General features: G+C 32.4%; 1 protein-coding gene and 1 pseudogene across 2 annotated transcripts; one reads left to right on the top strand and one right to left on the bottom strand.

The window, feature by feature from the left end:
* The first annotated feature begins 676 nt into the window (after window positions 1-676).
* LOC146952871 (endoribonuclease YBEY, chloroplastic-like) lies at window positions 677-7868 on the top strand (annotated as a pseudogene). Its single transcript, XR_015007921.1, has 12 exons — window positions 677-1139; window positions 1936-2187; window positions 2295-2390; window positions 2958-3135; window positions 3267-3349; window positions 3431-3531; window positions 3707-3799; window positions 5104-5175; window positions 5656-5775; window positions 5860-5910; window positions 6290-6478; window positions 7247-7868. The product of XR_015007921.1 is annotated as an endoribonuclease YBEY, chloroplastic-like (transcript).
* Window positions 7869-9670: 1802 nt separating this feature from the next.
* On the bottom strand, window positions 9671-17728 carry LOC146952870 (Nucleotidylyl transferase superfamily protein). Its single transcript, XM_085706860.1, has 20 exons — window positions 17580-17728; window positions 17332-17482; window positions 16637-16926; window positions 16443-16539; window positions 15808-15913; window positions 15648-15730; window positions 15224-15369; window positions 14945-15050; window positions 13834-13893; window positions 13710-13726; window positions 13308-13400; window positions 13081-13222; window positions 12354-12643; window positions 12172-12271; window positions 11446-11551; window positions 11274-11356; window positions 10830-10975; window positions 10571-10676; window positions 10184-10243; window positions 9671-10077 (listed from the first exon to the last, which is right to left on the bottom strand). Exons 1-20 carry the CDS (start codon window positions 17636-17638, stop codon window positions 10057-10059), a joined length of 2262 nt encoding a protein of 753 aa, XP_085562986.1. The 5' UTR covers window positions 17639-17728; the 3' UTR covers window positions 9671-10056.
* Between the last annotated feature and the right edge of the window lie 553 nt (window positions 17729-18281).

Below are 18281 nucleotides of genomic sequence, written 5' to 3'. Positions count from 1 at the left end.
GAAAAAGTTAAATTTGAGCTTAAATGTAAGTTACCATTATTACTGAAAAACGGTGGAATGTGGCAGAATGAGTAATTTACCATCAATTAAAAAAAAAACACACCACAGAATGAGTAATATTTATAAAAATGTACCGTAAAATGCAGTAAATATTTATAGGAATGTACCATGAAAGCCACAATGTTATAAAAAAAAAGAGCAAGGAGAAGAAATTTTATATTGAAATGTAAAAGCCACAATTTTATAAAAATAAAATAAAAAATTATAGAAATGTAAAAGCTACAATCTTACAAAAAATAATTGATTTTATTTTATCATTTAATCGAGTATAAACTAGGCCTGCATTTTTGTGGCTCATTTTCATTACATATATTAATACAAAGTCAACTGAACCCAAAGCAACAACCTATTTAAGTAAAAAAATTATGTATAATGTCAAAAGAAAAATGACAGAAAAGGATTCAGTGCAGCCAAAGATATGTGGGCTTGAGAGAGAAAACAACTTGAATCTTAGGTTCCCTATCTTTAATCTATACCATTGGACTTTATTTATAATAAATCAATGGTTTATATTTAACTGGTCCAAGTTGGACCCAAACTTTAGGTGGTCCAAATTAAAATAAACCCCAAAAGAAATGATAAATGATCTGGAAAAATTGGTCTCGTAAGATTTTTAAGAGCAATACGACTACTTCCATTGCATCTCCCGCTAAGCCGAGAAACGAAAGCAACATTGCTGAAGGATTAGCCATAGGCCATAGCTTCCATTTCCAATAATCTCCTTCTTCTTCTTCTTCATGCTTCCGCGTTTCTCTAACCTTCTCCGCCACCCTCCCTTCAACTCCATCATGTCACGTGCCATCACGTGCTCTCTCCCTCAATCCCATTCCTATTCCGTCGCATTCAACAACGCCGCCGTCGTTCCTTTCTGTAACTCTCGTCCTCCTCGCCGTGTCTCTTTTGCGCTTTTCAATAACCAGCAATTGCAACCATTTCGAGGAATACGTGCAGCCGACGGAGGAGGAAAGAGAGAGTATCGGAAAGTCAGAAGCCGAACGCCGAAGAGGAAGAAGAAGGAGTTAGAACTCTCTGTCCCTATTTGCATCGAAGAAAGTTTGCCCGATGATCCTGAAATCTTGGTTAGTTACTTTCTACTACTTCATCATCAATTCCATTAATCAGTTAATTAATTAATTAATTAATTACTTAATCCCACTCTATTAGTTCTAGTAGTAATCAAACGATTATTTAGGTGAATTTATATAGTGATTACTATGATAGATAGAAATAATCACTGAAGAGGCTAATGTAAGTGATTAATAATTCTGATAGTTCCCATATGAAGAGGGACCCCTTCCTTTCGAACCGGAGGTTAAGACAGAAAGAATGATTAAACCATCAATTTAGTCTCTAAAGGATGTGTTTGATTCACGAAACACTAGTAAGTACTGAACATTACATAATAGTAGAAGAACTGTACTCGAAAAAGATACAATTATATTATGTTGGAAAATAAAAAGAATATTATGATATTTTTTGATAGTCTGTACTCTGGACAAAATGTTCTCCTATGGTTTAGTGAGGGGGACTCGGGACAAGAATTCCTGTTTTGATCCGGTTACTTGCTACATGTTTTGTTCAGTTTCATGATCAGTTTCTAAATCAAATAGTATACTTAAATTGTTGTCCAGTTTCAATTGGATTTCATGATCAGGAAGAATGAGTTATATACATTAATTTGAAGCTTGAAATAGGGTAACATTATTTGTTTGACTAGATTGAAGTCATGTGAAATAGTTTGTGGGAACTTCATGGATGATTATTGTTAATTTACATTCAAATAATGCTATTTTTTCGTTTTAAAGAAACAAAATATTTAAATTGAAGTTCTATTTTATTCATTCTTTTTTGGGTCTTTGTTTTTACTGTGTGCAGAATATTGCAGAGATGCTTCGTCTAAATGTCCCAATGGCAATGAAACTGGCATTTGATGGTTTGAAAGGTTCAGAGTATAAAACAAGAGATACTGCTATAGATGATGTTGGCAGGTTTGAAAGTGTTGAGTTATCCGTGCTTCTTTGTAATGATGAGTTTATACAAAAACTTAACAAGGAATGGAGAGATGAAGATCACGCTACTGATGTTCTCTCAATGTCACAACATGAACCTGGACTCAATCTTCCTATTGTAAGAATTGCATTTTCCACCTCATCATCATAATTCATAAGTATACAAACTTGAAACTTAGATGGAATGCCAATTGCCAAGTGCTTGATTAATTCCTTTATTTGCAGCTTATGTTGGGTGATATTGTAATTTCTCTTGAGACAGCAGCAAGACAAGCAGAGGAAAGAGGGCACACACTTCTTGATGAGATCCGTATCCTCATGGTTGGTTTTATAATATTCTTTCTGACTATTTTATTATGTCTTTAGTTGAACTTTATTGTGTTACACTTCTGCAAAAGGCATGGTTAAATTCACGAGTTAAACAACTGCTTAGCTTTATTCAGTTTCTTTCGTTATTTTCATTAACAAAAGTTGGTACTTTAAACAGATCTTTTGAAATATGTGCTGTTAACTATAAATCTTGAAACAGAGTTCACTAGCCATTTCAAAAGAGAGAAATTAAAAGTTAAAGTAACGGTGCCAAGAACTTTCAAATGCACTTACTTACTAAATAATGGATAATGTCTGCACTGCAAGAATCATTTCACTGAGTGCTCAAGTATAAAACACACTCGAGTAGAAATAAATTGTTGGTTGAAGCTTGAGATACAAAAGGTGGAAAGCAAACTGGTGTTTCATTTTCTTCTACTTGTGGGGATGTGTTGTTTGAAAAAAAAACAACATGAGATGAGCATGTTGGTCATTTATCTTCCAAGACAGTGTTATGCTGTACAAACTAAAAGTTGACACTTGATAATGTTAATTACCTCATTTTAATCTTTTTTTCAGGTCCATGGCTTGTTACATCTTTTGGGATTTGATCATGAATTAAGTGAAGAGGCTGAAGTAGAAATGGAGAAAGAAGAGGAACTCCTTTTGCAAAGTCTTGGTTGGAAAGGAAAAGGGCTAATAAAGAGTGCATATGATGCTGAAGAAAATGCAAGTTCCCACCAAAACAGTTCAGATGGTAATTTATTTTTTTTACTAGCATGCATCAACATCTGTGAACCAGTATGGTATTTTGGTTTTATGTGTTTCCCTCACATTCAAGTAACCTCCATTTGCACAAAAAAAATATGGGGGCAAATAATCTTATAGATGAATTGTCAAAGACAGGAAGAAAGAAGGCAGTCTTCGATTTTACAAACCAAAGTTCAGCTATATCTTCTGTGATATGGATGGTAAGATCTCTGCGAAACTTATTCTTTACATTTTCCATTATCCTTTTTTTTGTTTTTAATTGAATCCTGTATTATATAAAGGAACATTGCTGAACAGCAAAAGTCAAATTTCTACTTCAACTGCCAAGGCTTTGAGAGAGGCCTCAGCAAGGGGCGTGAAAATTGTGATAGCCACTGGAAAAGTAAGATGTTGTAGACCCATGATTTGTCAGAATACCATGTTTTAAGCTATTTATTTTATACTGACTAATACATGTCAATTACTGCTGCTGTTCTTAGCAATTTTTCTAATATAAATGTGGATATTCATATGGTTGAAAATATGTTCTGATCATTAATTTGAACATTGTGAATTAGGCTCGTCCAGCTGTGATAGATATTTTTAAGAAGGTGGATTTAGCTGGAAAAGATGGCATTGTTTCAGAATTTTCTCCTGGGGTTTTTTTACAGGTAATTTTGCGCCTTTTCATGTTTCTGATGACGCCTCTGATTCTACAAGGCAGCTCATATATGTTGAACTTGAAAGCATTTGTTTGTCTACAACAATTTAGCATACATGCTTTAGCTTCTATTCAATATTCATCAAAATTATTTTAATTAATTGTGTTATTTTAATCTCATTAAAAATAGTCAAACAATAGTGTTTTAAAAATTATGAAGTTGTCAACATTACTCAGTGGAGATATTCGATGACAATTATGGCCATAAAGGATATTTGTTTGGATATTTTCTTAAAATGCTGATGAATAAGTAAGATGTAGCTTTTTACTATGAGAAATTTTGTTTACCTTGTTTTATTATATTTTTCTTTCGTCTCTCTCTCTCTCTCTCTCTCTCTCTCTCTCTCTCTATATATATATATATATATATATATATATATATATATATATATATCTGTGTGTAGTAAATCATTGTTGTACTCATTTTTTTAGAAATAATATTTGGTTCAAAGTTAGCAATTCCAGATAGTGGGTAGGGAGATGGTCACTATACCAAAGACTGTAATAGTTAAATAATTTATTTCTTAAAAAAAGTTAAATAATTTTATTATATTGATGCTCAAAAATAAAATGTAAATGAAATTAATGACATTCATAATAATAATAAATATAAATATATAGGAGCAATCATAGACACAATTCGAACTCGGGTTTAAAAAAAGAGTAATACTCTTAAGCTAAATTCACTAGTCAATAACAAGAAAGTGTTTACAAATAAAGTAATTAAAGGCTATGAATGAAGGATGCCACGGCTGCAGAGAACATGTAGGATGGAAAACAACAAAACAATCACAACAGACACAGATTGAGCAGAGGCATGAGTTGGGCTAGAAACAGAATAGAGTAAGATGGAGCCGGAGGCACATCTCTTTCCTCTACTCGAAAGCCTTTTGTGAGGCAGGTGTGCCCTTGTTTGGCAGGAAAAGTATTGGATTGTTTGGGAACAATGCTTTGAGCAGTGGCATATTGATATCGTAACTGTGCAGACTCTTACAAGTAGTGATTATGAGATCCGCTTTTAAGTATCATATATCTTTTTGGAGATAACTTAATCTCTTGGAAAAGTATGAAACAAAATGTAATTGATAGTTTGCTTTTCAGTAAATTGCTAAGTCATTGTATTGTTTAATTGAATGACCAACAAAATGTAGTTTCTGATACTTTTGTTTACAACTTTCCCACTATCACAGTTTCTATCATTTAAGATGCTGTTATTACCCTATGCCTTATCTTCCTTACACCACATGATTCCAGGGATTGCTTGTTTATGGTAGACAAGGTCGGGAAATATATAGGAGCAGCTTAGATCCGGACGTCTGTCGAGAGGTAACCTCTTTAACCCTCCTTTTTCAGTTTTTCATAACAACAAATATTCATTAGAGTTCAACTTGTCCTGTATTCCTTTGTCGTTTTGGACTTTATTGCAAAGGTTAGCTGTGGCTTTTTAACTGTTTACCACTTTATTTCCCCATTGCTTATGAAACATTATGGTTGTGTTGTTGTTTTAGTCCTAAACCAAATCCCTGACACACCCTCAATAGCCATATTATGTTCATTGACTACAGATTTTTCAATTTTTGCTTTCCTTTTACCCAATGAGAAAAACAAAAAACATTTATTATCGAGCTCACTTGCTGGGGATCTATGGATGTCAATTTCGTATCCCAGTTTTCTACATAACAAAAAGATTGAGTATTTCAAATTTCAAAGCTAAATGCCTAAAGTATATATATTCTGAAATGTCATTTTTTGCAGGAATGTTCTTCTTGTAACTGTATATAAAATTTGTGTTTCTTGTATGTGCAGGCATGTCTTTACTCTTTGGAGAGTAAGGTTCCACTTATTGCATTTTGTGAAGGCCGCTGCTTAACCCTTTTTCATGATCCACTTGTTGATTCACTCCATACAATATACCACGAACCAAAGGTGCCTCATTATTGGGATCCTATATGATTGCTTACATTCTATTGTGCTATTTGCTTTTTATCTTAAGAGAAAAATACTTTACAGGCTGAGATCATCCCTTCTGTTGAAGATCTTCTGGCATCTGCTGACATACAGGTATTCACTAGGACATATTCTTGTTACCTCAATTATAGTATAATTTATAATTATTATTAGCAGCTATTCACTGTTCTCTATTGAAGGTCTTTTTCCATACCAGGAAAGGGGGAATGACATGTAATTTGAAACCTTGTAGTTTGACATTTCACATTAGAATTATTTTTTTTTTCTTTGCTTTGCTTCATAGTTTAATTTTATCCAATAAATATCACATACAAGTTTTTTCAAAAAATAAAAAATATATATCCCATACAAGTTTGTATTGACTGCATCCTGTCCTCAAAGACAACTGCAATAAAAAATCTAACTAAATTTACTTATATTATTGTCGCTTTTCACTTAGATATCTTGCTAACAATTACATTTGGTTCTACAGAAAATGATTTTCTTAGACACTGCCCAGAGTGTGTCGGATGCATTACGTCCATACTGGTCAGATGCAACAAAAGGTCGTGCCACTGTTGTTCAAGCTGTACCAGACATGCTGGAAATTGTACCCTTGGGAACATGTAAAGGGAACGGAGTAAAAGTGCTGCTTGATCACTTGGGAGTTACTGCTAATGAGGTGCCACAAATATCTATTCACCTCACACATTTATTTTGTTGTCTTTTTCTCTCAAACTCGGAAAGTGAAAGTAAGATTGGTATCATACATATAGAGTGGTACCATATTTGAGTTAACATAATAATATAGCTAGTTGAATGACATTTCACACAGTAATGTAAACCATCAGATTCAACATGTTTTCCATGACATGATTTTGTGATCATATTTCACACGGTGTGACTATCTTTAGAATTTTATTAATCATCCATTGAGCTGAGGGGACAAAAAAAAGATGCTTGTTAACCATGCAAATGTAGTATGATTGCTAATGAGGTGTTAATATTACACTTTCAATAGACTTAAATAACCTTTTAGTTTATGTACATGTGACACACTATTTATTGGTTTTAATCTCTGAAAAACAGGAATATATGCTTTCTGTCATCATTGTTTTGGTTCTAGTCCTTGTGATGTTTGCTTTATATTGAATTAGTTCTTTCAATTCTTAGACTATATTGATATTAGTTCCTAAAATATGACATCAATTTTATTTTACAAGGATTACTAAAACATGAACCAAATATTTCAAGGACTAAATTAGAACAAGGAGAAAAATAAAAATTTAATGTTTTATCAGAATTAAATCCATCAATTGTGTTCATGGACAAACTGCAAAAAGAAAAACAATGTATTGCATTGAATAAGATTATTTAGGCCTTTAATATTGCAGCAGGCTGTGCTGACTTCTAATCTCACATTTCTTCACCCCAAATTTATGATATGCAGATAATGGCTATTGGTGATGGCGAAAATGATGTAGAGATGCTTGAGCTGGCTTCTTTAGGCATTGCACTGAGTAATGGATCAGAGAAGACCAAAGCTGTGGCAAACGCAATTGGTTTAAGCAACGATGAAGATGGTGCAGCCGACGCCATCTATCGATATGCATTCTGAGCAGCTGAAGGCTTCTCAATCATTGCATTCCCTTTCTACAGAGGTGCAAGTTGATACCCCTGATTAATTTTTTTGGTTCCCATTCATTTTCCTTCGCGAAAAGGTAAAGATGAACAAAACATATCGTGTCATTTATTTGTCATTATTGGCTGTAACTCATTCATTAAGGTTGCAATGTTTTCATGTCTAAAGGCATGGTAGCTTTGCTTCCCCTTTTAATATATGAAACATATGATAGAAAATTCAGGCTGTTACTGTGAAATTTTTGGATTATATCCGTTTAACATGATAGATAATAACCCTTGTTGGGATCATTACAATTTTTGGTGAAAAGATACCAGCCATAAAACTAGAGCTGTCAAGTTCTGAATAAATTTGTACGTGTATGTTGAGCCAAATGTATACAACTTGTTGACAGTCAAACATATTTACAAATCACTATTATTTACTTTAAGACACTGATTTACCTCAGATTTTTCAAAACAGGTGGTGAAAAACCCTTTGCCAACAAAGGTTAACAGACATACTATTGACCTTAACTCACGATGTGTTAAAGCATTCAAAGTTTTGAGGTGTTTAACATGTTACTATTGTCATTAGATATCACTACTTTTTTATTTTTTAAAGTTTTTTTTTTTTGAAGGATTTTATTTGTTAAAGATATAGGTTGAAAATTTTAAAGGTTTTTGATTTGATCATTTTTTTCTGGGACTTTGATCACTTCATTTTATAAAAACATAAGGGGGAGAAACATGACAAGTGCATAAAATTATTAGTTTGAATGATCGATCTTACTTCACATTAGATTATCTCTAACTCAAAAGGTGGTGCCAAGAGAACAGGAAAAACGGTGATTGAGCAACTGTGTGATCTTTGTTCAATGTTTCAGGAGCCATACAATGCAAAAAAATACGTTTGTTCTAGAATTTTTTTTATTATATTGTCCGTTCCAATTGAGGTTGTTGCCTACTAAAAGCACATCACAGAGCAAGTTTCAAATTTTAGCCCCATGTTTGGTTCTACATTTAGAGCTGTGAAGATTGATTATAGAGGTGTAAATTGACTTTTTATATCTTTGGTTGCTTCAAGTAGAATTGATTCTGTCTTTGAAATTGATTTAAACTTGAAGTTAAAATTTGTAGCTACAGTCTATTTTTACCCTAAAATTTGTTGTTCAAGTAAGATTAATTTTACAAAATTAATTCATTCAAAATCTTTTTTTTTTTTCACCGCAAAAGCACACAATTAATTTATGTTGAACTTCAAAATATTCAAGTTGGATGGTATATGTAGCATTTTTTTATTTTAACAATCAAGCTTATTTATTTGTCGATTTAAGATTGAAGTGATAGACACTTAAGGGTTTTTTTTTTCTGTCGATTTATTTGTCACTATCATATACTCCCTCCGTTTTAAAATAGAATCGCTTTCAGTTTCCAATGCAATAATAACTTTTTATTTTTAATTGTACCCTTCAATTAATATTATATACATTACTTCCAAAGTATTATTTTCTCTTTAATTAAAAACAAACAAATAGTTGATTAGAATAATTTGATAAAATAACGTTTTAAAATGAGAGTCACTTTCAGTTTCCAATGCAATAATAACTTTTTATTTTTAATTGTACCCTTCAATTAATATTATATACATTACTTCTAAAGTATTATTTTCTCTTTAATTAAAAACAAACCAATAGTTGATTAGAATAATTTGATAAAATAACATAATTCATTTTGAAAACATTACCTTAAACGATATTCATTTTGAAACGGAGGGAGTACTATATATTTTTAATTAAAAATTCATGTGCATACAAGGTAAAAGAACTAAAAACAGACTATATCATTACAGTCAAATTGAATTACTACTCTAAATTTTTAAATTGTGTATTTGTCATTTATTTTCAACAAAATCAAAAATAACTTTATACATATAACAAAATCATTTAAAAAAAAATCATCATCAATATTAGTGCACGTTAATTCTTCACCAAATGTATTGCAAAGAAATTAGAGGGAAAAAATTAAAATTATTCAACAATAAGTAAAACTATAAGTTAGCGAGGCCAGCTGCCTCCAATTACTTATACATGGATTCATTTTCATCCAGGGTTCTTAGTTTCTTTTCATTGCTCTTAAAATTGAAAGGAATTTCTGTAAATAGACATGGTCAAGCCATACCCTTGCACAACGCATCTAGAGTTTATAGAAGCTCAATCCTTATCTTGGGAGGCTTGAAAAAAAAAAAAAATCATAACCAAAAGATGCAACAGCCATGCCTTATCTCAGTAAGAGGTATCAGATACATGGATCAAATTAAATCATAACCAAAAGATGCAACAGCCATGCCTTATCTCAGTAAGAGGTATCATATACATGGATCAAATTATGTCATAATATTCAATCATAAATTCATAATCCATATATTTCGATCCAACTCATTCAAAATAGGCAAAATTATTTAGACGGTCTCTTAACTTAATTTGCTTTAACTTAATTTGATACTTCGAAGTAGTCACTTATCTCTTTAACTCGCAGAACTTCCACCATATTTTAAAAGTCCAAAAATGCATTTAGTAACACCGAAAAATTGTATGCCTGTTTAGCAAAAAAAATTGCCTAATTTCTTTAATCAGCACATTACTTGGTGATTTTGTAAGCCTGCAAACCAAAGACAAATTCAGTTAGTGTGTATCCAAAGAGAAAACATATATACAACATCAAAATGTTTGTTTGATGTATTTTACTAATTCCAAACGAGCCCAACCTTGACTTTTTTTAGTAGCTCTTTAGCTTCCTTGTTCGTTCTGAAGTGTTGCCTTACAGGCTGCATGTTCCAGGAAACAATCATTTAGCTTGTACCATATACCAGAAATAAAGAAATGAAAAAAAAGCTTTTACTCCTAATTTCACAATAATTAACCACCACATAGAAATTTCAAACACAACTCATGACAGTCGACTAACTGATACGATTATAAGAATTTGAAATGTCATGTATTTGAAGTGTGTGTAAAAGTAAGTGTGTGTGTGTGTGTGTGTGTGTGTGTGTGTGTGTGTGTGTGTGTGTTTAAATTGTGTTAACCATCTAAATTGGTTTTTAATATATTTTGCATTTTCAAAAAAGATAAATACCATTTCTCTAAAACATTACCTCTAGAATTTTATTTAATGACTTCGACAAAGCTGGTTTAAGATCAGCTGGATGCAACTCTCCGATTTCATAGTCAGCAACCAATTCTTCAAAGCTTTTGAAAGTCCTAGAATGAACGGAAGCACAAACACAGATACAAAATATTTAACACAGGAAAAAAAAAAGCTAGAAAACAGATTTAAGGTAGCCATAATGATTCAAAAAGTTAATACTATCACGAAATATATGAAGTTTCAACACTGAAAATATGAAAACTTACTTATTTCCACCATTATCAGCACTACGCTCCACAGTAAACTCGTTAAACCACGGTAAGACAAGTTTCTTAATGTAGTCCAAGCATGGGTTTCCCTCGGCAATCTTTGGTGGGCAATAAGCCTTTTTTATTTTCACATTCACTTCAGCCTGTGATATCCAAATACAAAGTTTGAAAAGTCACAAAATATTAAAAGTAAAATTACAAGAAAAGAATTGAAAAAATATTTACCATGAATGAACAAATAGCCACAATCTTACATAAGATCACAACCTTTTATTCCAACATACTATATATTTTTTGTCAAATTGCCTGCTTATATTTTTTAATTTTTTACAAAAAGAAATTTTTTCTTAGTTGTCGTCATATTCAAAACATAATACAACTAGATATGACATTTGAACTTTAATAATTATGAAAAATTAAATAGCCCTATTAGCAACATACCTCCTCGTCTTCCATGAAAATGCATGATAATGGGTCACTTTTTGACATCTTCTCTTGCCCTTGCTGTGGACCAGGTAACATGTCTGAAAATCACCCCAGAATCAATTACTAGTAAGCAATATACAATATGCATATACACTATCTAAAATGAAACCAGGAGAAGAATGCATACCGTGTGACAAAATAACTGGTTTGTTCTTCCTCTTAATAATATCACAATAATCTCTCGCAAGCACATTCACTTTTCGTTGATCTATTCCCATTTGGCAAATGTCGACCTATTTTAAGATAAAAAGATTCATGCATTATTCACCAATATATTTCAAGCAAATTGACAACTACAGATGAGGCTAGGACCATAATAAACAACACAACTAGAGACTTATACATGAGAAATAAAAATCAATTCCAGCTAGTTTACATATAGAAACAATAAGAAACTAAGGCGGAAAAATCCAGAAACAAAACAATTGTAGTTTAAGACGAGAAATTGTTGAGTGAGTCACATGCAATTGATTAAGACATCCAGGGCTGTGAGCAACTGAACATCTATCATAAGTTCCAAATGCCATTTTTAATGCAACCATTGTAGCAATCTATTGGAAAAATAAAGTCCCACATAGATTACAGATAAGGCCTGACTAGAGTTTATAAAGAGAGGCACCCCTCATCTAAAAGCCGGATTTATAAGGATGAGTTGGGCCCAATATAAAAACCTAATACATGATAAATCCATTTATTTATTTAAGAGTTCTCTATTGTAGACTAACCACAACCATCCTGGGCCTATATGAACATTGTTTTATGAGTTCGTGACGATTTTATTCAAACGTCAAGCTGACAATGTATTTATTCATTAATGCAAAGCATTGATATATAGGAAAAAAGTGAACCGTACCTGGAAGAAAAAAATGTCAGCACATTGCATGCATGGATAGAATATTTGAGAAGTACCAGCGGATTCTTCATGTTCACTTCGTCCCATTATCTCGCTACAACTACAGTTTGGAAGAACCAAACATGAAACAACATTGCAAGTCCAAATCCATTATTCAGTGGAACATAGGAAATAATTTTCACCTGAGAATCCTTTGAAGACTAAACTTCTGAGCTATATCCAACACAAGCGGCCAATACTCGTCAGCTCTGGCCTCGATCTCTTTTGAGGACCACAAAAACTCAACTTTTCCTCCTTCCATATCCATCCCAATAGCTTTCCAAACTTCAATCATGTAGCGGCCAATCGTCTCAATTTTCTTCAAATCTCCCCCCAGTTCATTATTAAGTTTAGCAAACCAATCAGCAATCACTATTTTGACCCGGCAACCAGCAGATACTAGCTTGTTCACATGAATTGTTTTCATGATACCCTATATATACAAGTAAAAGAGTGTAATTATGTATCAGAGGATACCTTACCTACAGCTCAGCAGAACTATTGACATTATTTTAGTAAAATAAACTGTTTTAAGTTAGAAAAAAATTTAAATTTCTCGGTTTGACTTTAGATTAGAAACATAACTTTTGTATTAAGTTGAAAAATGTACACTTATTAATATTTTTGTTGAAGAGGGATACTTATCAAATTTGATTTTAGAATTAAAAACATTCATAACATACCCTTCAAACTCAGTACCAAATCAACTTAAAAATAATTAAATCATGGTTGTCAAAGACGCAAATTATTTACCCTCTAGACTTGATTTTTCCTTATTCTATGAGTAGATATTATCAGTACTCAGCAATTTACAAAACAAAAACTTGGACCATTATACATATTAATATATCTAATATTGAGAATAATGACCTGAGCAATGTTCATTCGCCCCGAAGGTTCAAAACCATCATAGCAAACAGGATCAGGCTTGTTGGCAAGGATGTTAAGGAGCTCGTCCTCTTGAGTGCACTCTTCCCCAACACTCTTCACAGTCTCAAACCTCTGCAACGACCTGCAACAGAAAAACATAGCACCACGGAAATTTATTTTAAACTGAAACCTCAGGAGTTGAGAACAGTGCAGTAGCAGAAACTTACTGCTGAGATGTTGCATTTGAATTGGACGATTCATCCATAGACAATGTTTCAAGAGCTTCTGCGTCTTCTGCTTCCCCTATTGATATTGGTTCCCTGGACAACAACTATTGAGTCAGTGGCTTAATGATTGAACATAATACCATTGCAATTGCTATTTCTTTCTTCTCCTCTATGAGAGAATTACATCCAAAAAACTACATAAATGTTTTTACACATGCCGCAGGATTCAACACACCCCCAAAGATGCATTACCAATAGTTGATACTCGTTAATATTTATCAACATTTCTCACACTTGAAAGAACCTCTACCATATTAAACAAGTCAAAAAATGGATTTAATAACAATTAAAATTAAATGGCATTATGGCAAATAAAAAAGTTAGCCTGAATCAGCTCATTACCTGGTGACTCTGTAAGCCTGCAAAACAAAAACAAATTTAGGTTAGTGTATATTCATAGACATAACATATATACAACAACAAAATGATTGTTTGATGTATTTTACTAATTCCAAACAAGCATAACCTTGACTTCTTTTAGTAGCTCTTTAGCATTCTTGTCCTTTCGAAAGTGTTCCCTGACAGACTACATAGTTCAAGAAACAATAGTTTAGCTTGTGTCACATAACGAAAATAAAGAAATGAAAGAAAGCTTTACATCTGAGTTCACAAAAATATATGATATAACATCACTACTTTTTCTATGATCAAGCACACAGTGAATAGTTGAAAAATGCAATCAACACCAATAGGGTATATATTACCACAGAAACCTAAGCATAAAGGTAGTGCCTGGAATCTAACTATCATTCCTCTCACTTAATTGACAGAGAAATACATTTTACAATTAATAAATGAAACAGATGCATATAGCCACTTACCACCTGAGCTCCAATAAAGATGTAATGATACAAATACAGAAAGATGAAGTGTGACGAACACACTATAAAGCAGATATAGTGCTTTACTGGAGGAGGTAATGATGGATAAACCAACTTAAGTATATGATAGAACTCGTCTCAAATTCGCAAGAATAATGAACTTTCATTAATGAAAACCAAATTCTCAATTCTGGCCCAAGGTGTGTGCAGAATCAATAATAGGGACCTATGTAAAGAATGAATAATTTTCTGAATATTCGAAGATCCAGCTCCCTCCCAAATTCCCTCTAATTCTCTCATATCCCTTTCCTCGCCTAACAGGCTAACCTTCCTCTTCGCCGTTTTAGTCTTTCACTTAACAAACTAATCATAACAGTAGTTAGTCGGTTTTGTGTTTATAAGAGCTCGTGTCATTATCCACATCAGAGTGTGTTAGCCTCTGCATTCCCCCTTGCTCTCCTCTGGTAGTCCCAACTCCCAACTAATTAAGGGTCTTGATCTATCATATGTTAACCAATAACACAACATTTAAATTTCAAACCAGACATATTACAAGTAGACTACCCAATATGATTATACTTTATAAGAATATGAAATGTGATATATTTGAAATACGTGCATAACAAAACCATTCATCGTTTCAGTCCTGAGTATAAAGATTGCCTACCTAGTACGTACAGTGCAGATTTTTCTTGTAAGACTTAAGAGGTAAGGAGAACAGAAAAAGATACATCAACATAATCAGTAAAACATTACCTCTAGAATTTTATTCAATGACTTTGACAAAGCCAGTTTGAGGTCCTCTGGATGTACCTCTCCGCTTTCATAGTCAACAACCAACTCTTCAAAGCTTTTGAACGTCCTATATTGAAAGGAAGCATGAACATATAACAAACAATCAATTGAACACAAGAAAGAAAAAAATAAGATCTAGAAACCAGACTTAAAGCAATAATAGTTATTCAAGAAATTACAACTACTATTATTATTATAATGGAAGATAAAAGTTTAAATGGGGGAAATAGCAAAACTTACTTATTCCCACCATTATCTGCCCCACACTCCATAGTGAACTCCTTAAACCACGGAAAGATAAGATATCGGATGTACTCTAAGCATGGGTTTGCTTGAACTATCTTTGGTGGGCAATATGCCTTTTCTATTTTCATATTCACTTCAGCCTATGAAAACCAAATACAAAGTTTGAACAGTCACTAAATATTTCAAAAGAAAAATTACAAAAATATCAACCAAAAAGGAACAAATAACCAAATGTTTACATAAAATCACAATTTTATTCCCCCATACTAATATTCTGCTAAATCTTCTTAATTTTCACAAAATACAAATATATATTTTCTTAACTGTCATCATGTCCAAAGAAGAATGCAACTAAATATGACAATTAAACTTCACCTTTGTAATGATAACAAATTTAATAGCCTTATTAGCAGCATACCTCCTCATCTTCCATGTAAATGGATGATAATGGGTTGCTTTTTGACATCTTCTCTTGCCCTTGTTGCAGACCAGGTAACATGTCTGCAAATCCCGCAAGAATCATTTAGAAAGGGAACACAAATATACATTAGCCGAAAGGAAATCTGGAGAATACTTACGGTGTGACAATATTATAGGTTTGTTTCTCCTCTTAATAACATCACAATACTCTCTGGCAAGAACATTTACTTTTCGCTGATCCATTCCCAATTGGCAGATGTCGGCCTATTATAAGATATAATTGTTTATGCATTATTGACCAATATCTTTCAAGCATATTGGCAACTATAGATGAGACTAGGACATATTAACAGAATTTGTTATAACAGATCAGAAAATTGTAACATACAGTTTCAATACATGAAAATATGAAATGGAATCTCTCTACTTTCCTCTCCATTAACAATAAAGGACACAATATCTTGGTACTCAACATATGAAATGTAAATCAGTATTAGCTAGTTTACAAATGCCATTTTCAAATTCCATAAGAAACTAAGACAGAAAAATCTAAGAACAGTACAGGGTTATGAACTTCTATAGAGTAATTTTCAAATGCCATTTTTACTGCTACCATTGTGCATCCATTTGTTTTTCCAGTTCTTAACAGTAACAAACAACATCCCTCGTGAGCCTATAAGGGCGCCATTATGTAACTTTAGAATTATTTTATCTTAATGTGAAGCTAACAATGTATGTAATATAAGCTAAAGTAGTCAATGTAGGCCTCAAATCAGAAAATGGTAAACTGCACCTGGAGGAAAAATATGTCAGCACACTGCATGCATGGATAGAATATTTGAGAAGCGGTCAAATCTTCCTGTTCACTTCGTCCCATTATTTGGCTACACCTACAATTCGGAAGAACCAAAAAAGAAAAAATATTTCAAGTCCAAATCGATTACTCAGTGTATTATATATGAAAGCATTTATTAGCAAAAAAGAAACCTGACAATCCTTTTAAGGCTGTTATTTTGAGCTATATCTAACACACGAGGCCAGTACTTATCAGCTCCACCATTAATCTCTTTGGATGACCACAAAAATTCAACTTTCCCTCCTTCGAAATCCATCCCAGTGGCTTTCCAAATTTCAATGAAGTACTGGCCAACCGTCTCAATTTTGTTTAAATCTCCTCCCATTTTATTGTTCAACTTAGCAAACCAATCAGCAACCCATATTTTGACTCGACAACCCGCAGATGTTAACTTGTTCACATTAATTGCTTTCAAAATACCCTATAAACACATAATTTGAAGAATGTAACTACATCCTTAAATCATTTGAAAATAAGCATAAAACAACTTATAGTCATGTTATAAGTTGTACTCTCACAAACAGTTTCATAAGTAATATAAACTCACATAAGTCAATCCAAACATATTCTTACAAAATCACTTTTTAGAGTTAAAACATTATTAAAACTATCAATTTTCCAAAATCAAGAGTTAATCCAAAATCACATTTATTAAACACTAGCACGTCTGACACAAACACATGTAATTATATTCAATTATGTCTTCTTTTTTTTCAAATTATTATCGGTGTCAACGAGTCAGTGTCATGCTGTCAGTGTAACAGTGTAACAGTCATTCAAACAAATATAATTACATATAAATAATTATAATATTGAGATTAATGACCTGAGCAATGTGCATTCGTCCAGAAGGTTCAAAACCGTCGTAACAAACAATATCTTTCTTGTTAGCAAGGAGACTAAAGAGTTCATCATCTTGAATACACTCTTCACCAATACTCCTAACAATCTCAAACCTCTCTTCAACACTCAATGACCTGCAACATTGCAGAAATTCGAAAATCAAAAACGAAACTGAAACTGGAAAATGTTATGAGTTGAAAACAGAGTGTGATTAAGTAGAAAGAAACTTACGGATTGGTTGTTTCTACGTTTGAATCTGATGATTGAAGAGGTTCTGCGTCTCCGGCCATTGCTGACGGTGGAGGAAGGCGAGAAAGGAGGAATCGCAAATCAGAGAAATGAACGAAAGAGGAGAGAAGCTAAATAGTTTGTTTACTTTTACTCATTCCTTAGGAGCATCCCATGTTATTAGGAATTGTTAAACGTGGGATTAGTGCTTCCTTTATTTTCTAGCGTTCAGTTACTTCCTCTTACATTTAATTACTATTTACATTTTAAGTCAATAAATTAGTATCCTATCCAATTTTTTTGCAGTAAAAGCTTAATAACATATTTAACCGTAAATGTAAAATCAACAGAGAAATTATATTATTATTGTTTTTCAAATAACACAACTCATAATAGTAGTATGGGTTTTGTTAACGATTGTCTTCGGACATTTTTTATTTATTTTAAATTAAGTCATCTTTTTTAAATGTTAAAGTTTTCAATTTTCAATGCACTTTATTACACAAATTTACATTAAAAGTTACGATTTAAAGTCTGCTCATATGGTTTTGACTTTTGAGTTGAGTTGATTTTTTATTTTTAATTATATTCTTAAACTAATTTATTTTAAAAAAATATATGTATTGTTTATGTCATTCAGTAAGATAATTATATATATTATTTTTACCAAAAAAAATAATTATATATATTATATTTGCTGTATTT

Source organism: Medicago sativa, chromosome 1 (assembly GCF_051527215.1).
Source record: "Medicago sativa cultivar Bolivia chromosome 1, Bolivia_mono, whole genome shotgun sequence".
Classification (NCBI taxonomy): Eukaryota; Viridiplantae; Streptophyta; class Magnoliopsida; order Fabales; family Fabaceae; genus Medicago; species Medicago sativa.
The sequence above is the reverse complement of the archived record's forward strand: the minus strand, read 5'-3'. Positions and strand labels throughout refer to the sequence as shown.

Coding starts and splice junctions, on each gene's coding strand:
- LOC146952870 (XM_085706860.1), bottom strand. CDS start 17,638: ATGGCCGGAGACGCAGAACCTCTTCAATCATCAGATTCAAACGTAGAA. Junction 15,370..15,647: donor TTTACATGGAAGATGAGGAG/GTATGCTGCTAA, acceptor TGGTTTTCATAG/GCTGAAGTGAATATGAAAAT. Junction 10,078..10,183: donor AGCTACTAAAAAAAGTCAAG/GTTGGGCTCGTT, acceptor TTTGGTTTGCAG/GCTTACAAAATCACCAAGTA.